The 25,022-nt window shown below is 40.9% G+C and overlaps 2 protein-coding genes and 1 long non-coding RNA gene across 4 annotated transcripts; 2 read left to right on the forward strand and 1 right to left on the reverse strand.

The window, feature by feature from the left end:
* Positions 1-390: 390 nt before the first annotated feature.
* Positions 391-4,092, forward strand: LOC148892731 (uncharacterized). Its single transcript, XR_016116175.1, has 2 exons — positions 391-700; positions 1,242-4,092. It is a non-coding gene; the product is annotated as an uncharacterized LOC148892731 (long non-coding RNA).
* hmox1b (heme oxygenase 1b) lies at positions 3,537-7,340 on the reverse strand. Its single transcript, XM_089005751.1, has 5 exons — positions 7,182-7,340; positions 6,432-6,543; positions 6,146-6,361; positions 5,799-6,071; positions 3,537-4,635 (listed from the first exon to the last, which is right to left on the reverse strand). The coding sequence occupies exons 1-5, from the start codon at positions 7,289-7,291 to the stop codon at positions 4,468-4,470; spliced, it is 879 nt and encodes a 292-aa protein (XP_088861877.1). The 5' UTR covers positions 7,292-7,340; the 3' UTR covers positions 3,537-4,467.
* Positions 7,341-10,298: 2,958 nt separating this feature from the next.
* On the forward strand, positions 10,299-23,244 carry LOC148892733 (uncharacterized). 2 transcript variants are annotated; one of them, XM_089006541.1, is made up of 8 exons: positions 10,299-10,421; positions 14,017-14,345; positions 15,265-15,375; positions 17,059-17,181; positions 18,235-18,595; positions 20,100-20,159; positions 20,237-20,541; positions 20,667-23,244. In XM_089006541.1, exons 2-8 carry the CDS (start codon positions 14,019-14,021, stop codon positions 22,155-22,157), a joined length of 2,778 nt encoding a protein of 925 aa, XP_088862667.1. In that variant the 5' UTR covers positions 10,299-10,421; positions 14,017-14,018; the 3' UTR covers positions 22,158-23,244. The 2 variants fall into 2 exon arrangements, with proteins under 2 accessions (XP_088862667.1, XP_088862666.1); XM_089006540.1 differs by lacking the exon at positions 10,299-10,421 and adding an exon at positions 12,113-12,304.
* The last annotated feature ends 1,778 nt before the right edge of the window (positions 23,245-25,022 follow it).

Genomic DNA, 25,022 nt, shown 5'->3' on the forward strand with positions numbered 1-25,022 from the left:
AATCAAAATTTCTAACTTGAAGCACCATAATATTGCTATGACATGTTATTCTCAAGACTCTCGTGTAATTTTACAGTTGTGTGGGACCGCATTACCAGTTTTGTCGTAGAAACATGCAGCTCAAAAAGGACGCGTCGCGATGACATCCACCTGCGAAGTTGCCTTCACGTAACCCAGGAGTTAACACAAGTTCTTGTCTCAGAACGGGAAGGGTATACAATGTAACTTTACATACTCTAAATTAATGTGAAGACAAGGTGTATTTTAAGTTTTATTCGTTATGATTCTGTTGCAAATTAAAGTACCTTCATCTTTTAAATAGAAAAAATGTATTTTTAGTCGCGACGATAAGGACCTCAGTTGCGGAAGTAGCCCAAAACCACTCCCAGACTAGACTTCCGGCCTACATTTTGTAAACACATGAATTTAGAACAGAAAGTAAACTCCAAACTCTTCAAATTTGTGTCACCGGATATGTTTTTCTTTGTTAGAAAACAGCGTTGAGTGTTTTTTTGCAACGTGACGTCGAATTTTGGCGACTATTTTTGTTGTTGCTGTTGCAAAGAAAAAACAAACTTCTTGCGACGTCGAGTTCGTGTGCGTCCGTGTAGTTGCGTATGTCGCTCATGCTGCTATTACTGAAACGGAGAACTGCCTGTTTTCCAGACCAGATGATTTGTCTCTGCGAAACGACTCTGAGGTAAACAAAATGCTTGGTTATTGTTAGAGAGGTCTCGGGGTGTATCTTTTTTTGTTACGGTCGTAGTCGAACTACTCTTCATCAGACTGAGAGCTTTCTCATGTCGTTAAATTACATTACCTGGAAAGCACAGCCCCAACAATCAACACAACGTTCAATTATTCCCTCTCTAACGTGTCAATCTCAATATGATTGTCTTTATTTTTTTTTTATTGTATCTTAGGAGATTTCCCAAGTGTAGAAGGTTAAAACACATCGGGGTTCTACATTTTCTTATATTAGAAAGCATGGAATCCACAATGGCCTTGCTTGGGAAGGCAGAAAATGTCTTTAACCCATACCTCACTGTATTTCACAAAATGGAACCGCAAATTAAAACTGCAACATTTACATGGAAAGAGAATTCTAGAAAATAACTGGCTTCGCAGTGAGAGGCAACGTGGCTTTGCAGGACATTCAAACAGAGCACTGACTGTTATGCATACAAGAAAGACCTCCCTATAAAAAGCAACCATGGTGGGCTGATGTTTTTTTTTTTCAGGACCGCCCAGAGCCCGTGCCCTCGTACCATCACACCCACTGTGAGAGTCGGTTGGCCAGTAAGCTGAGCGAGGAGGCGCATCGTATCGGCCTCATCCATCACCTGCCCAGAGTCATCTTTGATCTGGGCTCCAACCCCTCAGACCGCAAAGTCAAAAGAGTGAGTCATGAATACTTTACTTGGACTTTTTTGGGGGGACTTTGAGTATGATGACCCTATCTGCGACCCCATCTGGTTCCTGGCGTACCTGCACATCTACCACTCTGATTGCAATGGAGGATATGAAAGACAACAAAAGAAAATCATATTTATTATTCTTTTGATACTTTTATTGTTGCTATTACTTCTGTTGTGTTTGAATGGTAGTTCTACAAGGAAATCTTCAAACGATCAAATAGATCCAAGCAAGGCCAAATATTCAAAGCAAGATGAATCAATAGTCCGAGAATTTGATAATGGAGGTTCAAATGGTGCAATGCAAAAAATCCAGGAAATAAATTGGAATGATTCGTTTGATCATTTAGAGAAATCAAGTTTTCATACTGATGAATACATGGAAGAAGAACAAGATTTTTTTTCCGAAAAGTTCAATTTTGACCTTGATGATGAAGTATTTCAATTTGAAACTAGAAAATTATCTTTAGACGAAGAAATTTTTGAACTAGAAGAATGTATTCACCCTTTGATGAGAGAAGAAATATTCATAGAAGATTTTTCTGTGCAAATTTTACAGTCAAATGAATGTGACACGTTAACTTTAAAAGACTTTATCATAGAAAATGAAAATTCTTCATTAGAAACTCTCATGAAAAAAATTACAATTGAAAATATTCATATGTATTGGAATCGTTTATTCGATGCACTATACAAAGTAAAATCTGCAGAGAAAATTCCTCACCTCCCTATAAGTGTTATTTCATATCTTCGTAAACATTTCTGTTTAGATATCGAAATAGAAGGTGATTCAACAATATTTGAAAATCCTCAAATTGATTTTGAGCTCTGGAAAAAAAAGGTGCTTGGGATATTAAATTCTGAATCGTGTGTTGTGGATCAAAATCAAGATTTGAAATCAAAAACTAAAAACATACTCGCAGTTTTAGAACAAGTTTTTCTTTTGATATTCTCTGCCACATGTGTTGAATCTTTACAGAATCGTGTCGAAAATGCAGTGTTAAGTGGTGAATTTGACATTCAGACTGAAATTTCTCAGATTTTTATACAAATTATGAATAAAAATTAAAATCATATACTGTTCATTCCTGTTGTTTTTATTAGTATTTAAAACAGTCTTTACACGGTTATTGCTCCTCTATTTCAATTTACACCGATATTTTTCCTCATACCTAAACAAAACAATAACCAGACAATCAGTTGCATTGTATTGCATTACAGTGTTGATCTGAATAAGTTGTTCAGCCCCTAAATTGTTGTCATTGATTAATTCATAACGTAAAGGTGTTGTTTGGACTGCGGGTAAAGTAGTCACTATGATACCTCGGTTTACGAACCCCTTGGCTTACGAACTTTTCGGTTTACAAATGTTAAATTTCTGAAAATTTTACCTTGGCATACAAACTATTTTTCGGGATACACACGGAGCTGCCACAATGAGTGATGTGTCGTTCGCGAACGATCCCGTTCTCCTAAAAGAAAATGGCAGCCGGCTTGTTTTGGTCCTCTATTCCCCACCCCCAGTCGTCGGTTAAAGCCACGTGATTGGTTTGGAACACACTTGTTGAGGAACTAGATACAATTATCACAGAGAAAGCACCAACAAGGGATCATTCCTCAAGATGCTGAAAGAAGGCTATGTTCCTCATCAAGTGTTTAATGCTGATGAAACCGGTCAATCCATTCCATCAAGTCATCAACGCCCATCACAAAGGTAAATAAAGCGACTTTATTTTACTGTAGTTTATTTATTTAATTATAATACCATATCTCATTTATTATACATAAAATAAGGTATATTTTGTGTAGTTTTCAGGCTTTGAAAATTAGATAGTCGAAAATTATGTTTTATGGGGACCTGGGAACGGATTATTCTTATTTTAATGGTTTGCTATGGTAAATTAATTTTTGGGATACACACTTTTCATCTTACACACTCTGTCTGGGAACCAATTAAGTTTGTAAGCCAAGGTATCACTGCATTTAAGATTCAACGGATATATTTTCTTTGTATCCTCCTCTAAATGAAGTCAGTGTGAGCGCGGATGGTTGTTTGTCTGTGTACGCTTTAAAAAAAAAACCTGACCAGCAGGCAAAAGAAACCTAACTCACCAAAGCAAATAATTCTCAATAAAACATTTTAATACAATGAAAATTGTCATCTTTTAATAAAACACCATCAACAGTACTTTGTTAGAGTTGAACATACAAATGCCCATATGGCAGTCAAATCAGACGTAAGTACAGTTATTATTAAATGATATGTGCAATTACATAACAAGAAAATAGAACAACTTCAAAGAAACTGAATTGAATCTGGAAGTGATCTCGATTCAGTTTCCAATCTTTCACCTGTGCAATACAAACAAATTGAGTACTCTCAGGATTCACTTACTTTCCACTACACATTAGACCCAATAAGACCAGAAGTACATGTGGAAGTAAAATCCTTTAGCTGATTGACTTTAATGTGAATGTAAAAAGCACACTTGTAACCGTCCATCTTCGTCTCTCTTGCCCACAAAAACAAATTTGGCAATTAAGTGTAGGCAGCAAGACCACTCTGAAAAAAATCACCGTTATGTCTGTGTAAGCTCTCAGTCGTACAGGAGTGGTCCATTGATGAAAAGGTTTCTTCAGCCGTCATCTGTACTTCTTTGAAGGTGTTGGACGTTTCGCTTCTCATCCAAGATGCTTCGTCAGCAAACTCAATAAAAGTGTCAAAACGAACTTTTGTTCAGGCTACAATGCACATTTTGTGCAGTGAGAAAGAACGTCGCAATATCAACTCGTCTATTCGTTGCATTGACATCAACCTTGTCAGTCACGTACATAAGCAAAATCATTTTTTTGTTAAGACGCATGACAAAAAAGCAATTAGTGACAATTTGCATCGTGTTGTGTTACAAAACGACATCGCCAACGACTGACCAGCCCTGTTGTCCTTCACTTTTGCTAGTCTGCGCGAACATACCACAACCGTTTTAATGAAGTCATAGTTCTGTGCTATCAATTGCACCCTGAGGTGACTGGCATTATATGCACAAAGCCCCTACGACATACAGATTCTCATGGTGATCACAGCCACGAAGATACCGAGGAGCATCCTGAAGAGCGGAGCACCCATAATGGAGCTTTGGAGAGTGAAGTTACTTTTTAAAACTTTGGCGTCTTGATGGTCCTCAGCCACGCTCAGCATCTTCTGTACGCCCTCAAAGACCTAAAACGCAATCCGTACAATAATCGGTGAGAAATGCGTTGACTGGAGAAGAGGGATGAGTTAACTTCGTGGAGGTATCGTATGTGCTAGTAATAAGTATGTCTCAAATCTTAACGCAAACAAAAAAAAAAAAAAATTGAGTTCCCATTGGATTTAAACAATTCAAATATCTTCACGTTAGTGTATGTAGGTTTGTTAATTTCCTTTCGGCTTTTCCCTTCAGGGGTCGCCACAGTGAATCAGTGTCCTCAATCTAACTCGTTTTTTTTTGCATCCTGTTCTCTCACACCACTTACATTCATGTCTTCTTTGACAACATCCATAAACCTCCAACTAGGTCTTCATTCTTCTCCCGATATAGTCACTCTCTCTCTTCTGGACATGTCCAAACCATCGTAGTCTGGTCTCTCTGACTTTGTCTCCAAAGCCTCTAATACAGTGGTTCTTAATTTTGTTGGAGGCACCAAACCACGCCCGTTTCATATGCTCATTCATCAAACCTTTCTTTCAATGACTGTGACCATTAACTAGACTAAACTGAGGGGTGGACCTCTGCGACGGAGGATCCACCAAACCCCTGAGACTGACTCCTAGGGTTCGATCAAACCCAATTTAAGAACCACTGCTCTAATATGAGTTGTCCCTCAAATATACTTATTCCTGATCCTATCCAACCTGGTCACTCTCAAAGAAAACCTCAACATCTTCATCTCTGCTATCTCCTGCTCTGCTTCCTGTCTTTTCTTCAGTGGCACTGACGCCAGTCCAAACATCATGGCTGGTCTCACCACCGTTTTAAACACCTTTCCTTTCATCCTCGTTGAAACGCTGACCTTTTTCTCCAGCCATTCCAGCCTTCCTGGACACGCTTCTTCAGTTCTTTTCCACACTCTCCATTGCTCTGGACAGTTGACCCCAAGTACAGTACCTTTTTTGTCTCTTCTCCCTGGAGCATCACTCTTGTATTTGGGTCCCTCTCATTCACACACATATATTCCGTCTTGCTGTGTCCATGCCAACTCAAACCTCACAAATAGTAAGTCAAAATCCTATCAAGTATTTCATCAAGATTAGCCAAGAAAGTCCTAAAATTACTGACTCAGTCTGACTCGTGACCGGAACAACCCCCGACCCCCTAGTAGATCCAAGTCATGACCTCCTACCTCGATATTCAGCTCAAAAGCTTTGACGGCCTCCTCCAGGACGCCGTTCCTCTGCTCCTCACTCAGCTCCAGCACATTCATGCGGCTACGGTAGAGCTGCTTGAACAGGTTCGGGCTGGAGACGCCCGGAAAAGCAAAGAAGGACAGACCCTCGCCGTTTTTCAGGCCCATGGATTTCTGGGCGATGCGACCGAGGACCTGGCCACCAGACAGATCGCCCAGGTAACGGGTGTAAGCGTGGGCCACCAGAAACTCTGGGTTCTTCTCCCCAATCTAAAAATCAGACCGCATGGATGAGCAACGTCTTATCATGACGGTAAATGCATGCTCAATCGCAAGAAACTGACCTCGCGGAGTCTGTCACAGTATCTTCTTGTGGCCGCGGGTACAACGATCCTCTCCTTCCAGTCTGGACCGTAGAAGTAGTCCAGGTCTTTCTCGATGGACTCCAACCTGGCAAGTTCCGATGGGAAGTAAATTGGCTCCACGGCGGGGTGGTTGGAGTTCCTCTCCAGCTCATATTCCAAAGTCTGGTAGATCTCACGGAGGGAACTGAGGAGAAGCTGAGGAAGAAGGAAAACGGTGAGTTGACGTTCATGAAGAATGACGAGTAAAGTTTGAAAAGTATGTTACCTTATACTGTGGCTTGGTGACTTGTCCCTTTTGGAAGCTCAACATTAACTCAGTGTTCTCTGCCCTCATGTGACTCTCCATGGTCACCTTTTTAATTTGTTCTGATAGATCCCTGCATGGGGGATTACAATCATTAGTGCCATGATCATCCACGTAGAAGTTGTGCTTCATCCAACATGACGGCAAAGGTTTGTAATGATGGACAGACGATTTGTCAAGTTCAAATACTTTTGTCAAATCAGTGCAAATTTTCATTCACAATAAATGGCTTTGTTTACAATGATGTCACTCGACTAAAATACTGAACACAGTACTTTTCACAAAATGTCAAAATCGTAAGTACCAAATGTTTGTGAAAGCTCTTAGCATATATATATATATATATATATATATATATATATATATATATATATATATATGTGTGTGTGTGTGTGTGTGTGTGTGTGTGTGTGTGTGTGTGTGTGTGTGTGTGTGTGTGTGTGTGTGTGTGTGTATATATGTGTATATATATGTGTGCTATATATACTGTATAACATGTATGTGCTATATATATATATATATATATATATATATATATATATATGTGTGTGTGTGTGTGTGTGTGTGTGTGTGTGTGTGTGTGTGTGTGTGCTATATATACTGTATAACATGTATGTGCTATATATATATATGAAAATCAGTACAGACAAAGCTTTATACAACCCATATAAAAATCAATTGGCTACTGAGATCAATCATATCAATTCTTACTTTTCTGCACTTTGCATCTTCGGCGTCTCCATTTTGTGTTGCTCTTGTCCTCCGTCGGCTGTTGTCTTCACCGGCTTTGCTGTGATTGTCTTTGTCCAGCTTCGAGCCATACTGTTCTGCTTTTATACACTCCCCCTTTTCCTCTTCCCTCCCACTAGACTAGAGGAATGAAAACAGGAAAACAGGTCAGCAAAAAACACTTAACATGATTCAGCAACTTAGGAGAGAAGAGAGTGAGAATGGAAAATTTGAGCAATGGCCTGGAATAACAGCCGGAGGCGGCCCGGGTGTTAAACATGACGCATCATTTGGTGTTCATTATAAACTAACTCTAAACATGACAAAGGGATTCTAAGGCACTCTAAGGGAGGGCTACTGAGTCGCACAGTAGGGAACAATCTCGTAATAGTGGGCACTTTGTACATCAGCACTTTGAACATGATCTCATGATAAACTTGAATATGCGATGTTAATTGTCCCATAAGTTTTCTTTGATTTTTTGTTTCAATTTTAAATCGTGACTTTGACTTTGTTACATACACCTTTCACATGATACTCTTATTTTTATCAATTAATGCTAGCATAACGGTGACCCGATTTGTTTTGGTTTTTGAAGACTTGTAACACATTACTGCCTAGCCAATCCAACGCTCAGCACAAACCACTTGATATGTATAATAGATTTTAATATAGATAATGAAGTAAATGTTATTTTGTTGGATAATATCTAAATTTGCATATTCCTCTTTCATTTCTTTGTCAATTGAATGTGCTGATTAAATAATTATTCAAATAAGATACTGTACTTGATTTTTCATTGAATACTTACCCTTGCTCAGGTAATTATTTAGAACTACTTTTTATTTTTACTCAAATCATATAGAGTAACATTATTAAACGTAAGACACATACTGGACCAAAAGTGCAGTTTTTGGCGACCACGTCAGAATACATTTCACCAACTACAGTACTACTTTCCTATTATAGCAATGGTTTTGGCGCCATCTTGTAACATCTTGTGCCTTGTCTAAAAAAAGAACACAGGTTAATTTGCAAGTATAACTAACTACAATGATGGACAGGTCAAAAAAAGACAAGTCAAACAGGACAGTAATATAAGCTAAGGGAAAAGTACATAAAACGTAAAACCACATAATCGAAAGGTGATAACTAATGCTGTGCAAATAAGCTTAATATATACGACCAAGAGAGTTTGTGCAGAAAAAAATCCGCTGAAGGTGTCACCTCAAATAATTACAATACAGTCAATGCACTTTTAAGTACAGTACTTGACTAAAAATTGCTGACTAGCTGTAGGCATTGCTATTCGTTATTCATTGACATGCTTTCCTCAAACAGGATCACTCTTTATACTAAAAAAAAAACACTCACGGCATGACTATGACTCAATCTGAAGTCACTCGTTTTTATGACCAGAACTGACCTCTGATCAGTCACCGCAGGATAACTGTAGAACATGACTCAGCAAAAAGCTAAGCGCTAAGCGTTAGTCGGCGTTTATTACGTTTTTTTTTTCCCCCCTCTCTTCATTTCTTGAATTTTGGGCCTTTTTTTAATTCAAAATACAATTATAAATAATGACTTTAAATAGTATTGTACACTATTACATACTTAAGACGAAAACGTTTAATCGAACACCCTCTTCGTAGTACGTACACTTTTTTTAAAAATTCAGGCACTAGGGTAGATGACCATAAACTTGTCCCTGTGTAGGTAGGCCCCTATTTTCCTTCAGGCACATTCAAAGGCCACATTAGTAAACGTCAATCATCCGTGCTTTAAAAATGGCGGTAATTATGTTCCCTCTGACATTTAATCCTCGACCTGTTTGTCCAAGATGAATGATCCCAGAGGAGTTTATCAATTTTTTTACATGAATACGAACGACTGTGAAGAAGCACAGTGGCGTGTGGAGGAATGTAACATCAACATGCCTGACGAAGTGAGTTTGTCGCCCCGTTATATGGGCTCGTGCATAACTTTCAGTAGACTGCCGCGTTTGCTTTATGTCATGTCACGGTTTGCATAGCATCAAATACTGTATTGTCAAACATTGGCGAAATAATAGAGGTCGATAGTTCGAGATTCACATTTTCATTCAACCTGTACACTAGAGGTCAGTATTGTTCATCTAATTCTCATGGATTCATTTTGCTCGTTTTGTTCAAACTGTTTCTGCTTAGGAACGTGGGAGTTCTTTCATGGAATTTACCAATGAAAAGCCCAACGAGGCAGACTGCAGGCCTCACCTCTTCATAACCGCTCCTGCTTCAGCAACACCAATCGCAATGACCGACAACACCACGCTGAATCCTGCTGTGCCCAGGCCCACAAGTGACATACTTGATCCCGTTGCCTGTATGTGCGAACCCATGGGATCTCCAAGACCTGCTTCCTCTGCTCCTATTAGTGCTGCTGCTCACCTACACCTCCTCGGAGAAGCCATGTCACTCATTGGACATCTCCTTAAGGGGGCAAACGTAAGTACTGTTTATCCACAGAATGTGTTAACCTTGTCACCCATGAAACAATTTCACTTGCCTGACTTCTGTGGAGGTCAACGGCATATGTGTGTGTGTGATCATTTGTCTGTTAAAGTCAAGGTTTTGAAAGTTTATGAAAATTGAAATTGTAGAAAAAAACAAGTTTAGTGAATGAATTAAACATCAAAATACATGTGAATATTTTTTTTTTGTTTCTGTTTATAAAACTTAGGTCAAGTAATGTCATTTATTGGTTTTTAAATGTATATATGTTGTGGTTTGCTGTATGTGTACACGAAAAGAGGTTAAATAGTCATATGAGAATTGTAGGTTATTGCACGATAGATGATTTGTGTGTGTGATTACAAAAATAATACTGTAATAACTAAAAAATATTAAAATAAAAACCGAAAATAAATTGAAACTAACTGACTTTTTTAAAAGTTAGCACAAAATAAAAACAAACTATTTTAAAAATCTAAAACTATTATCACTCTGGTCTCTGCATCCGCCTTGTGATGGAATGGCAACCAGTCCAATTTGTAGTCAGCCTTCGGATCTACTGCATCTCCCCGCAGCCTTTAACATTAATTGTTCTGTTTTGTGTTCACAGAGGCCGGTGTGTGTGTCGAGAAGCCTGTTTCTTCTCTTAGACTCTTTGCTGTGTGCACTAACTCCACTCATGTGCCTCACTTCACTTATAGAAGAGCTGCAGAGCTGCCCAGAGAACACATTGGTAAGTGGTGTGCAACACAAATTGTGGAGCACACATGCTATTGTCTAAGCCGTTTTTTTATGTGTTATCTTGAAGGGTTCTGCTCTGGAAAACATCGCCTATATAATGCCGGGTTTTTGAATGAATCAGCTCACCACTTCATTTTTGTCTGAAATGAATGACTCTCACTTTATGTCCACCATTAGGTTATATGGTTATTTCAAAAAATGGATTTGTGATACACCACTTTCAATTAAATTCACTATATCGGTACTTCAATTGTTTTATCTTTTTTTTTTTTTCTCAATTTTCCTGGGGATGTGATTAGGAAAGCACTGTGTACAGACGCTCCCCAGCTTACGAACATTCAAGTTACAAATATTGGTACATACGAACATGTTTACAGGTAAAGTATGTTGTAATATGTTGGGACAGAGAAGCTATTAGATTTTGTATTGCGCGCCCTTTTCCGGCCGAGTTCGCTTACGATTAGCTGTGTGTGTAGAATATCTGGGTGGGGAGCAAATCCCTCTTCGCAGCTGACGCTCCAGGAGGACGCGAAGCAGAACAAAAAGTAATGACTGTTGGCACGTAATTCAGTAATTACGTGCCAGCAGCTTCAGTAATGGCATACTGAAGACCCAAGGATATGTCGTCGTACTACAGTAGGTGTGAATTTATTTTACAACTGTTAGAGCACAGGTGTCAAAGTCAAGGCCCGCGGGCCAAATCCGGCCCGCCACATCATTTTTTTCAGCCCACGAAAGCAAATCAAACTTTTTAAATTCCATGATGATTGCTAAAATCTGAGCCAAAATTTCATATTTTTGGATGTCAACCACAATAAAAGTCATTATTCTTGACTTCAGATTTGAAAACGAGTTATTCATTAATTTGCTGTGTGCTCTATATGTAATATTTGAAGGGATTTAAACATTCTAATGGGTTCCCCAAATTCATAACGGCCCTCGAGAGGAAACCATAACTACAATGTGGCCCGTGGCAAAAAATAACTTTGACACCCCTGTGTTAGAGCGTCTGTGTTTTATACTTCCCTGTTCAGTGTTTGACTTAAACATACCTTCCATTCAAGATATAGCACTGAAGCAACTTACGAACAAATTCAGCTTACAAACGACCACTCGGAACGTATCTCATTCGTAAGGTGGGGAGCGTCTGTAGTTGCTGTTTTTACACACCTTTCAGTCGTGAGATCCTGGGTTTGGATCTTTGCTCTGACCCTCCTGTGTCAGGATAGTCTCCCTTTGTGGGCTTCCCTCACAAATTCCCCGTGGTTCATTGAAGATTTGAAATTCTCTGTACGTGTGAGTCTTTGCCTTTGGTTGTTAATTGTCGATAGTTACGTATGTGACGTTTAGTAGTTTGCCAAATGTTGTCATAAGTCCAACATCCACAGGCCTGATTAGGCTTAAGGCGACAACAGCACACATTGCTAGCATGAACACGCCGCTTCGTTAAACACTCTCAATATTCGATCTATATTTCTGTTCGATCACGCTCATGTTCCTACCATCCAAATCAAGACATTCCCTTGTTGACATTCAAATATATATTCAGCAGCTGCAATTAAGAATAGCCATGCAGATGGTTTAGTGTTTTCTGGGTGTGGTGAAAGTGCCCTGGGATACGCCCCCCGCCTGCACCTTGTCAAAGAATGCCAAACAGCCTGCAGACTGCGGAACCTGTTATACACACAACAACGTCCTGAAGCATACCCTCCACTTGAGGAGTGGTAAGACAGCAAATGTGTGACTCGTGTATTATGCAAGCTGTTACCTGGGAGTCGACACACACCGAACTGGTGTGGATGAGACACACACTTATGCACCAGCGGCTTCAAGTGAGAAGACGATAACACCGAAAAGATTTACATTCACATTTAAGTGAGTTATCTATGATTTTTTTAAAACCCCTCAGGGTGTGTCTGAAGCTCATTTGTTAAGCTTTTCAATCCGGGTTGTTTGAGATTGTTGTATATGTTATGTGGTGTGGATCTGGTGGGACAATAATTTCTATTACAACAAATGGCTGACAGGAGAAAAACTTTGTTGGGGCTGGTGGGGAGGGCAATTATAATTGTCTGATGTGGTGAATATCAAATTATGATTTGTTGGCAGGTTGAGCTTGAGATTCCACAACACGCCTAACCTTGGAAATGTTGTGTGAAGCTTGTATTACATTGTGCATTCAGTATGGATCGACTTGTAACATTTCCATTTGCACCAGTAGGGAAAAAATGAATTTGAATGGAGTAGAATGCAGTCAGGCAGGACTGGTGAGGTATTGCACATATGAACCGAATTCAGCAGGGGGAAACAAATATAAAGTGACTTGCTCTCCATTATAACTCACACATGAAAAAGAAACAAAAAAAGACTTAGTGAAGATGTACCTGTTCATACCATCATTGAAGATTTAACTCCCGTAAATGACCCATATGTACAAAAATGTGATAGAACTAAACACAGTATGCGCAAAATCATAACTGTGAAAACGCCGATTTGTTTGGATTTTAAAACATTGATCAGAAACATTGGTGAACACTTTGACCAAAACAGTTGAATGGTTTTATTTGAATTGGGCATGAGTTTTCCATGGAACACAGAAAAACATGCACGGTAGTTATAGTTGTATTAGTTGTGTCTGTAAGATAAGAATCTGTTTTAAATTATGCACGGTAGTTTCTATGAAGGTACCACACAAAGACCTATGCAACTCATTGAACTGAACACGAGTGAAAATTCTTTTGAGGTTTTGTGCTATCTTGTATCTCATCAAATTAGTCTGTTCCACTTTCAAGTTTTGTGTGACTTTTAAGGCAAGTCTTGAGAAACAGCTCGGTTTCGAGTGTTAAATTGGCATGTCTTCTTCTTTTACTTTCGGCTTTTCCCTTCAGGGGTCGCCACAGCGAGTCGGTGTCCTCCATCTTCAGAGTTTTGATTCACATGTTTGTTTTGGCCAAGTGTTTACATTGGATGCCCTTCCTGACGCAACTCTCTGTATTTATCCGGGCTTGGGACCGGCACGATAAGACACTGGCTTGTGTCCCACTGTGGCTACTTAATAAAGATGAAGATGCTCGATGTAAAGGCAATAACAGCAAGGATAATAGTAATCTGCAACATTCAAATAAAACTACTCACCATTTGATGACAATGTTCTGATCTTCCCGTGAAATTGGCATCTGTTTACCAACATTTCATCATTTGTCTATTAAATTAGAAACATTATACTCATAAATAATGCGCTCAACATCTCAAGGGGTGGTCATATTGGGAATGGCATCCCACAATGCAGCACAGCTATTGTATGGGACGTTGCGGCCACTTTAAGAAAGAAAAACAAACATACAAGAGGTAGACTTTTAATAATGTTTATGCGGTGTAAAAGAAGACTAAAAATAGACTGCACCACAAGGTTATTATTAAACTAAAATCTTCAATCATCAAATTGTTCAAAAACTACGTTGTATTTTCAAATTTTGTTTCAATGTTTGTCACTTTGTCCAGCCATGCATAACGCACATGCCATTAATTGCCGCTTAAAACACCTGTGGCAGAGCTCCCAGTCAGCCCTGTTTACTCTTTTCCTCCAGCCATGAGTATGCACACGGAGCACTTTGACTCAACGTACCCGGAGCTGAGGCTGGTGCTACTGGGCAACATCGGATGCGGCAAGACGTCGTCGGCCGACACCATCCTAAGCCAGCTGACGGACTTGTCTACGGCAAAGCCCCGGAGCATCCAGCTGCGCAAGGACTTCGCCGAGGGCAGGATGGTGACCCTGGTGGAGACCCCCAGGTGGTACTGGAACGGTGTGGAAATGGAAGAAGGCGTGAAAAGAGAGACTGAGCGAGCCATGACCTTGCTGGCGCCTGGTCCTCATGCCGTTCTTCTGCTGGTGCCTGTTAGCCAGTTCACAGAGGTTGGTGCTTGGATAATTTCCAACAAAGACACATTGATTTATTTAGGTGTTTATTTATTAGTTGGTTAATTTGTTACTTATTTGCTTAGTCGGTTAGTTATTAGTGAGTTAATGGGTTGGTTAGTAGGCGAGCATACATGTTAAGTTTCAGAGATCATAAATCGGGAGATTTTCGTACTCGCGACTCTGTGGTGCTCAATAATGTGCGTGTTACAAAAGTGAAAATTAGAAGTAAATAAAACACGAAAATGCTTTCATTGTTTATTCATACATCCAATTAATATAATATTCACGTGTTTTGTTTATTACGTTTTCTGTTGTTTCCCCTTACAAATGTTCTGTATGTATTGTGTCAATGGTTGCTTTATAATATTACCTGTGCTCTTTTAGTTTTACATAATACCAACTTGCTCTCCTTGTTTTCTTGCACAACTCTGTCCTCACTGTTCTGATACATTTTATTAGTTAGTTGGTTAATTCGTTACTTAGTTGCCTAGTCGGTCAAATAATTGGTTATTTAGTTAGCTAGCTAGTTTGTTTGTTGGTTAGTTTTGGGTGCTCCCACATCGACTTGTAGAAAACTAAAATATGTATAGTCACTGTAATTCATACTGTACTTGAATAAATCAAATAGGCAATTTAAATGAAATACTTTTTTACAGTATTGTTGAAAGTGGATGCAATTGTTTCTTTTTCTTTCTTTCTTTGGTTCATGTATTTTATTTGATTTGCAGCTTCAGCTGTTGTTAAAGCGCTATATAAATCAATATGTATTGTGTTGTATTATGTTGATTGCTGATTCCAATATTGATGTCATGCAAATATATAAAAAGAAGACACGCACTTTAGGACTTTGTTGCTTCACCTGGGGAGGAAATACATTTTTCTGTAGTGACCATTTTACTGCCTATCGTTCTAGATGGACGGCAATGTGCCCGCGCAGCTGCAGCAAGTGTTTGGAAAAGAAATACTGGAGCATACCATGGTGCTCCTGACCTGTGGCGATTATCTCATAGGAAGAACTGCGGAGGTGAGTACCAATGTGCACTTTGGAGGGGAGACTGTCTGGATGCTCATTTCTTTTGAAGGCTGAGGAAGGCTGTGTGATACATTTTAAGTCATTCACACCCATTCACAAATTTGTTCGGGTTTTGTTTAGTCATGCTTGGGTGGCGATAAAGCACTGGCCATGCCTTCTGGCCATGTTTTGTCTTTTCCACAAGGGGGCTGCTTTTCCTTTTTTCCATGTTAGGGCTTTTTTTCATGCTTCAGCTGTTGTTAAAGCGCTAAAAAGCCAATATGTATGTATTGCATTGTATTTTGGACAGCCGCCCTCATTTCAAGCTCATATAACTCCAGACCCCGAGCCTAGGTTTCTAACGCTGTATTTAATTTTTATGTAATCCTAAAAGTCAATGTTCTGTGGCTCCTGGAATTCAAGTGACAATGACAAAAACCCTGGCACTGGAGTGGACACATTTTTTGCATGTTTGGCGGTGAATGAGTTAATAAGAATAGTTTCACTTTTTGAATGTACTGACCAAAATAATAGCCCATAATCTTCTTATTCTTTGTGATAGGTACTTATAGGGCAATGTGATAAATTATGTTTTAATAGCTCGTGGGTAAATATGTTACCATTTGCATTATGTCTTCATCTAAAATTGGAACGGGAGTCATCTGTTGGCATGGAAACGACTTTCTGCATCTTTCACTACAGTGATACCTCAGCTGACTAACTTAATTGGTTCCCAGAAAGTGTGTGTAAGGCTAAAAGTTTGTCTGCCAAAAATGAGAATAATCCGTTCCCAGGTCCCCATAAAACATAATTTTCGACTAAATAAGCCTTAAAACTACACAAAATATACCTTATTTTACGTATAATAAATGTGCTATTGGATTGTAATTAAAGAAATAAACTGTACTTTATAATAAAGTCGTTTACTTTACCTTTGTAATGGTCTTTTATGTAGTTGTCTCTTGATGATATCCAAGTAAAATTGCCGTGCTTTCTCTGCGATAATATCCTCACTCATAACTTGCCCTGATAGCTGCTTTTCGTTAATCCACATCAACAGACATATTTCAACCTCTTCTATTGCCTGAAACTGTTGCTTAGACAACACAGAAGCACCCTTAGCCACACGTAGCAATGGTTGACGTAGCGTACTGATACTGGGACGCTAAGTCACACAAACGCGCACCCCGTTCGTGTTTTTCGATGATCTCCTTCTTCTGCTCGACTATAATTTTCTTTTGTGTCCTCATCGGCTTAACACTAGCCTGTGGTGGGGTCCTTTTTTTTTTGGTCCCTTAATAGCAAAAGTACTCCACTCGATAACAAACCGCGCCAGCACTCAAAGAAAGGGGGGTGACGAGAACGAGTCACCGTGGCGCTGTTCAACCGTGTGGTTTGGTGTTCATCCGCCGAAAACTAGTCCGCCAGCCAGCGTGGCGCTGTGTGGTTTGGTTCGTCCGCCGAAAACTAATTTCGGCAGTCAAGACTATATCCTCGCGAATTTAATGTTCATGAGGCGAAACGTTCGTGAGCTAAAGCGTTCGTCAGCTGAGGTATCACTGTACTTAATGAATGTTATCGTCGCATTTCTAAGACCCAAAAAAGTAGGCCAATTATGTTTTGTGACAGCGTTGCTTTTAAAAAGACATGACAGTTGTCTTGATACAAATGGAATCCTCTGTCTTTTTTCTATAGGAATACATCCTGAAGGAAAATCCCGGCCTGAGGCAAATGATCGGGCTTTGTGGGGGACGCTACCATGTCATCAATAACCGTCAGCCGCGAGAGCGTAAACAGGTTCAAGAGCTTCTGAACAAGGTGGAGTGAGAGAGTGTTTATCAATTTTTACCATCGTGGATTCCGCCGATGTGCTAAAGTGTTGGCGAGCTGGTTTAGGTTGTGATGGTAAAGATAAGAAAAGGCAGGCAAATAGTTGCCGTTCAAGTAGCCCAAGCTCCACTTCCGCATAGTGTCAATCAAAAAAGGTCGGTTGGAAAGGTTGGACTTTCTGTTGCTCTTGGACAGTCTGCGGGTGGATGGATGCATGGCTTGAGGAGCCCGCGATGAGAAGAAAGGAACGTCAGCGCAGAGCGCCAATGCGTATGTGGAGCTGTTGCGGCTTAGAATTGAAGCGAATTTACGTCGGACAGGAGATGTGATACAATCTCTTTTCAACAGCTTCATGTTTACTTTCAATATTTAGCTTGTAGAAGACATGCACATTTCACCATGATGTCCCTGATCCACTGGTGAAAAGGACGCTTTTATCCTGTCCTCTTTCCTCTAGAACTGCTTCTTACAACAAAGGGGGCGCCGAAAGTGCTGAAGATGGAATGACTGTCGGTGTCTCTTGTATCGTGTCACATTTGTTATTATCAAGATGGCACAGTGAGAGTGGCTGCCTTTACAACTGCTCCTGTATTTGTTATTATACCTCTTCCTTTCCTTTCCTCTTACTTTCATTTCTTTGCTGCTATGAAATGTAAAATTCTCCACTGCGAGACTAATAATGGTTAATTGGATCCAATCTGAGGTCTCAAACATGGTTCCACAAAACTACCACATGAATAGCGCATGGGCCTTTTCTGAAAATAGCTCACCAGCGATGATACATGGTGACTTCCAAGGTGTGTTGTCGATATGATCCTTTGAAAATCTAAAGCTGCTTAGAGATTTATAGAAAGTGAAAGCACATGATCCATTTTTCAAAACATGAGAAATCATGAACCACTATACATCAACACTAATCAGTCTTCTTTATGATCTTGTCTCAAAGCTTTTTTTGGACACAACGTTTTATTTAGCATGGTGTTGTGTGCCTTTCCCTCAATAAAATGGATGATCTTATCTTGTATGCGTTCTATGTGATAGGTGGACGAAATGGTGAGCAAAAATGGGGTGTTCTGCCTCAAAACCAAAGAGGAGAGGGACCTGGAAGAGCGCGTGCAGCAGCGGAAGAGAGAGCTGATGGAAAGTTTCCGACTGCGAAAGGAAGAAAAAAGGGAAGCCCTGGCATCCGGCTACCTCTCCAACGTAGACACACTGAGGGGCGTTGTGGAAGTGGATTCGCACAGAGATGCCTGGGAAAGGAGGAGAGAAGAGGAGATTAACGGGATCAACGGGGGAGCGTCTGAGGTGCTTCACTCCAGTCTAACGACTTCAACATCAGGAGGGTGGCAATCCAGCTGGAACGGTGATCAGCGCGACAGACGTTCTTTCACCCTCAATGCAGGTCAGTGGCTAATAAACCAGATCTTCTCTTGACTATCTTCACATCAACCAAATTTATTTCGAGCTTGTCCTGCCTGTTGATCATGTTGTTGAACATGCCGGGTAGGGGCTCTCGAGGGCTCAACATGGGCACCGCTGTTTTCCAATATATAATATTTCGGTGTCACAACCTCAAATGTACTATCAATTAATGATCCAGAATACAAACATTTGCTGCAATAACTTATGAGAAACACAAGAAAATTCGCCGTTGCATGACGAATAATAGAATAGCAGATTGAGACAATTTGTCAGCCCATTTCACAACTTCATCCGCCATAAGTCTGTGTTGCCTCTTAGTTGCACAGGAGTGGTCCATCGATGAAAAGGTTTTTTTGAGTCGTCATCCGTACTTCTTTGAAGGTTTCGGACGTTTCGCTCCTCATCCGAAGAGCTTCGTCAGCGAACTAAAGTTATGCTGGGTACTCTGGCCCTATGTATATCTCTAATGGACAGAGATGGTGGTGCCAGACCTCTGCTCTGATAGGTCCCTGCTCTGAGGTTGGAGGAGCAGTAGACTATTCCCTGAAGCTAATAATAATAATAATAATAATAATAATAATAATAATAATCCATTTCATTTTTGGCGCCTTTCAAAACTCTCAAGGTCACTTTACAGTCACAGGATCAGTTTTCCTGTGGATAAGCAGCGGCAGCCAACCCGGCAGTAACTCAAATCGATAGAAAGTTAGCTAGCTAATAATAATAATAATAATAATAATAATACATTTCATTTAGAAGCTCCTTTCAAAACTCTCAAGGTCACTTTACAGTCATAGGATGATAAGTTAGATAGCTAGCTAGATAGCTGTTAGATATTCCAAACCGGCAGTAACTCAAATCGATAGAAAGCTAGCTAATAATAATAATAATACATTTCATTTATAAGCACCTTTCATAACTCTCAAGGTCACTTTACAGTTATAGGATGATAAGTTAGATAGCTAGCTAGATAGCTATTAGATATTCCAACCCGGCAGTAACTGAAATCGATAGAAAACTCGCTAGCTAGCTAATAATAATAATAATAATAATAATAATCCATTTCATTTCTAAGCATTTTTCAAAACTCAAGGTCACTTTACAGTCACAGGATACATTTTTCTGCGTAATCTGATTACTTCTTTTTTTCTGTCTGATTACCTCAAATGGTATATGCCTGAATCTGATTGCCCCATTAGCTCTGGTATCACCTCAACAGCATGATTTAGCCTACGTGGTAATAACCTAAGAAGCCTGTTGTAAGCACGGTCTCAATTAAACCTCAAACCACCATGGCAATTTCGTGAAGGGTTTTGCTTTTTTACAATTGATTTAAAAAAAAATCCCTGGAACATCAGACAACAAAGAATAGTTTTGCGCTCCCATCAGTATTTAGCACAACTAAAGTCACTTTGACCTCACCGGAAAATGTTTCGACTGACTGCTTTGAGAAAAATGATCCCTGATTCCTCTTTGTCCTCTAGATGGAGCCAGACTCTCACAAATGATGGATGAAGGAACTTCAACTCAATTAGTTTCCACACGTGAGTCACACTCGTAACCCCCGCTGAATGATCTTTACATTAATGAGTTGCTTCTTAAAGCATCTGTCATCTCTTAGTTCATCACAGAATCAACAACTTTGAGGAGAACCCCCCACAGGACTTAAACACCTCCTCACACGAACACCCGGCTTTCGTTTGTGAACCCGCCACGCCGAACTACGACCTGTACCCCGCGTCAACCTCTGTAAACTCGCCATCTTCTCCGGAGCTACGTCTGGTATTGGTCGGACGATCCGGAGCGGGAAAAAGTGCAGCTGGAAATATCATCCTTGGGCGAGATGTGTTTGAATCCAGGCCTGACAGTCTGGTCGCCATCACTGAGGAGTGCGTCAAGAAGAAAGCGGTGGTCGCTGGAAGAAGGGCCAGTATTATTTTGATTTTGGTTCTTTGTGGAAGTTGATACTGTGTACAATGTTTGCTTCTAACTCTCACAATCAGTTGTGTCCATTTCTTCCCATCTAACTCCGTTCTCCTCCCTTCCTGCAGGTGGCAGTAGTGGACACCCCAGACTGGTTCCACTCAGAGCGTACTCCAGATGAGGTGCGAGCTCACATCTCCTCCTGCGTGGCCCTGTCCAGTCCAGGTCCCCACGCCTTCCTCCTCTGCGTCCCAATGGACCAGCCGGCCAAGTTAGAGCTACAGTCCCTCTGCGCTCTGGAGACTGTTTTTGGGCCCAATGCTGTCGGGAATCACACGCTGGTCCTCTTTACACACGCCGATCTTCTGAGGAAGAGCGGAAAGGCCGGCAGCGACGGCGTCGAGGCCTACATCGCCGGTCAGCGGGACGATTTATTAAAATTGGTGGAGAAATGCGGCGACCGCTTCCACATCCTGGAGAGAGATGGTTACAGCGCAAGCGTGGAGGAACTCCTGGAGAAGGTGGAGCAGATAGCGGCCGAGGCGGGGGGGCAGTGTTATTCCAGTCCGGCTTTCCAAGAGGCCGAGAACCGAGTGAGGGAGATCCAGGCTGAGATTGCTAGAGGGAGGAGACGGCAGAAGCAGGACGAAGAACGTCTCGGGGAGCAGTTTTGGGGCGAGAGGCGCTCCCTCTACCCTTACATGCAGACGTTGGCCGAGGCCGAAGAGGAAGTGAGAGAGGAAGAGGTTGAGAAAGCGCGAGCTCAAGCCGAGAGGAGCGTCGGCGCCATGAATATCGAGAGCCTCCCGCCTATGACGACAGTGGCCAACATGTCCCCTTCGGTCTTCCAGTCCGTGATGGAGACGGTGCAGTCAAACGCCAAGATGCTGCCCAGGCTCTTGTCTGACGGAGCCAAGAAGGTCACGGGCAGTCCGGTATGGGGCTCGGTCGGGAGCGGAGCGCAAAACGTACAGAAGACGGTGGTCAACAGTCCCGTGTGGGAGAAGGTGGGCGCTCAAGCCGGACACGTTTCCAAACTGGTGGGAAACAGACTCCCCAAAGTGGTGGTGGACGGCTCTAACTGGGTCGGCTCCGGGGCAAAAGCGGTGGCGGACGGCTCCGTGCGTGTCGGATCCGGGATCGGAACCGGAGCGAAGGCCGTGGCCCAGAGTCCCGTGTGGGGAAAAGTTGGTACCGGGGCCAAGTCCGGCGCAAAACTGATGGCTGACGGCTCAATGCGCCTCGGAGCCGGACTCGGCGCCGGAGCAAAAAAGGTGGCTCAGAGTCCCGTGTGGGAAAAGATGGGCTCCGGAGCCAAAGCAGGCGCCAAAATGGTGAGCGAGAGCTCCGTGTGGCAGAAAACAGTGGCCAACGCCAAAAAGGTGCCAAAAGTGGTCATCGTCGGCGCATTGCTGGGCTTGGCGCTGGGGGTGTTTTTGGCCGGGGCCGTCGGCGGAGCCGCGGGGGCCGTCATCGGTTCCGCCGCCACCGAGGTGGGCAGGCGAAAGATTGGCAAGAAAAGCGTGCCCGAGAAGGCCGCAAGCAACATTGAAAGACGAGCGAACGACACGGTGGAGTCGCTGCTCAAACAAGGAGACAAAGTCCTGAAAAGGGAATGAAGGACAAATTATCTCAATGGCCCGCTGGCGCGTTTGCCACCTTCACTTGGGTTCGGGACAATTCAGAATAGTACCATCAATAATTTGGAGTACCGCATTTTCCGCACTATAAAGCGCACCGCCACAATAGTAGCTGGGGTTACATTATTCATCCATTAGACCAGGGCTCGGGAACCTATTTGGATTTGGATTTGCCTTTATTAGTCTCGCAGTGGAGTTCACAGCAGCAAAGTTATGAAAGAAATGAAAGTAGAAAAGCAAAACACAGGAGCTGCTGGAAAGGCAGCCGCTCTCGCGGCGCCGTCTTGAAGTCAAAAGAACAAAAAAAAACTAAACAGCAAATAACATGACAACACAAAGACACAGAGAGACATTCATTCTTAAGCACTTTCTGTACCCTCTTTGTTACATGAAGCAGTTTTAGATGAAAGAGGAGAGGATCAAAGCGTCTCTTCACCAGTGGATCAGGGACATCATGGTGCAATGTGCACGTCGACTACAAGCTAAATGTTGAACGCAAACACGCATCCATGTAGCATCCATTGACGAAAAGAGATTTTTTTGACTAATAGAGCCATAAAAGTAAAATATTTCGAAATGTTTTTCAGTGAGAGCAACACACACGCGAGAGCGCACACACACACACACACACACACACACGCACACGCACACAAACACGCACACACGCACGGCCACTTTTCAACAAAATGTACTCTACTAAAAGGAATGTCAACAAAACAGTCAGATGCTGAATCAAGACACACCATCCTTATTGTCAAGAGCAAAAATATTCCAGGGTTTTCTTTAGAGTTTATCCCAATACAATAATAAATATAATTTTCAGAGATTAACAATCTTCCTTCTTTAAAACTTTCACGTTTCTCAGGGATTTTCATGGAATATTTTGGCCTTCAAATTTTCAGAAATAAACACTTTTTTGGAGACAGCAAATACAAAAACGCAAATGTTTCCATTCCTAATCATTTGAATTCATGTCTCGCTGCGTGCAAGATGTGAATAAAATGTCAATGTTTAATATATTTCTGTGCATGATTACATTGGAAATAAAATATTTGATATGACACTCTTTCTAGACTGATATTAATTATTCCTGGATGTACTTTCTTCACCTGATTGGTCGAGGTTGAAACATCTTGAATTAACTCCTGTTTATTTTGCAAATGACCATAGCGTCATTTGGAATTAAATAAATTAGTTCATGACTTCATGAATCTGATTTCAATGTTAGTTGTAAAATATAATATGCGCTAAACTGTTTGGTCTGCTCGTATTTTGTGTGTACAGATTCTAGTCTGTTTTTTTTTCTTGAGGTCAATGGGTGGAGGAGCTGACATTTTTATCTCACAGAAAAAGGGTGGCCAAATTCACCCTTTCTGGCCTCCGCGAGGTGAGTTAAACTTGTGCACACGCACACACCAATCACTCAACCCTCATTTGTTACCCATTTGGTTTCTGAAATGGAGAAATTTGGAGGTCTTTTTTCAGAATCAGTTTGATAAAGAAAAGGTTTCAAATATGTTTAAATTATCCTTTGAAGAAAGTGGTGTACTTTTGAATAAAATAATGTCTTTTCGTTAAAAATATATAATATAAATCATGTAATTGTAAGACTTTTAATGTGTTTTTCTTCATTTTGTTATTTTTTTTACAGTATCAATATCTATAATACGATATGATAATTATCTTTAATTCCTTAGTGACACACAAGATACATTCAATAAAAAAATGGGAAAAAATAAATAGACACGAATACCTCGATTTACAAACGTTTTGGTTTACGTAATTTTCGGTTTACGAACGTTACATTTATGAAAATTTTACCTTGGCATACGAACTTTTTAGTACACAGAGCTGCCTCAATGAGCGATGTGTTGTTCCGAACGAGCACGTTCTTCTAACAACAAAATGGCAGCCGGCTATTTTTGTCCTCTATTCCCCGCCCCCATTCTTCGGTTAAAGCCACCTGATTGGTCAACAACGCAGCAGTGAGGGGGTGTGGTTTAAACATTAAAGAGACAGGCAGACGACGAGTGAGAGTGAGAGTTTCAACTTTGATAGTTGAAAGGCAGAGTGTAGACTGCAATGTTAAAATATGGCATCTATCAGGCTCCACAAACAACCCGCACAAGCCGTCTGTACACTTGATGCAAAAAGCTATCAACCCAGATAAAAAGAACACAATTGATGAGGAACTAGATAAAATTATCACAGAGAAAACACCTACAAGAGATCATTCCTCAAGATGGTGAAAGAAGAAGGCTACGTTCCTCATCAAGTGTTTAATGCTGATGAAACCGGTCACTCCATTCCATCAAGCCATGTGTAGTTTTAAGGCTTAAAAAATTAGAAAGTAGAACATTATGTTTTATGGGGAACTGGGAACGGATTATTCTCATTTTAATGGTTTCCTATGGGATATTAATTTTTGGGATACACACTTTTCACCTGACACACTGTCTGAGAACCACTTAAGTTTGTAAGCCAAGGTATCACTGTACAGTGAGACCTCAACTTACGAACTTAATTGGTTCCCAGACAAAGTGTGTAAGGAAAAAAGTGCGTATCTCAAAAAGAAAATTCCCATAGGAAACCATTAAAATGGGAATAATCCGTTCCCGGGTTTCCATAAAATATGCTTTTCAACTAAATAAGCCTTTAAACTACACACAACATACCTTATTCTATGTATAATAAATGTGCTATTGTATTGTAATGAAAGAACTACACTGCATTGTATCATAAAGTCACTTTATTAGCATTTGTGATGGTCATTGATGGTTTGATGGAATGGCGTTGGAGGTCGAAGGTCAAACGGAATTGCTGTTTGGAAAGGGAGGCACATTA

This window comes from Hippocampus bargibanti, linkage group LG10, assembly GCF_051943395.1.
Source record: "Hippocampus bargibanti isolate YZ-2025 linkage group LG10, ASM5194339v1, whole genome shotgun sequence".
In the NCBI taxonomy this organism is placed as follows: Eukaryota; Metazoa; Chordata; class Actinopteri; order Syngnathiformes; family Syngnathidae; genus Hippocampus; species Hippocampus bargibanti.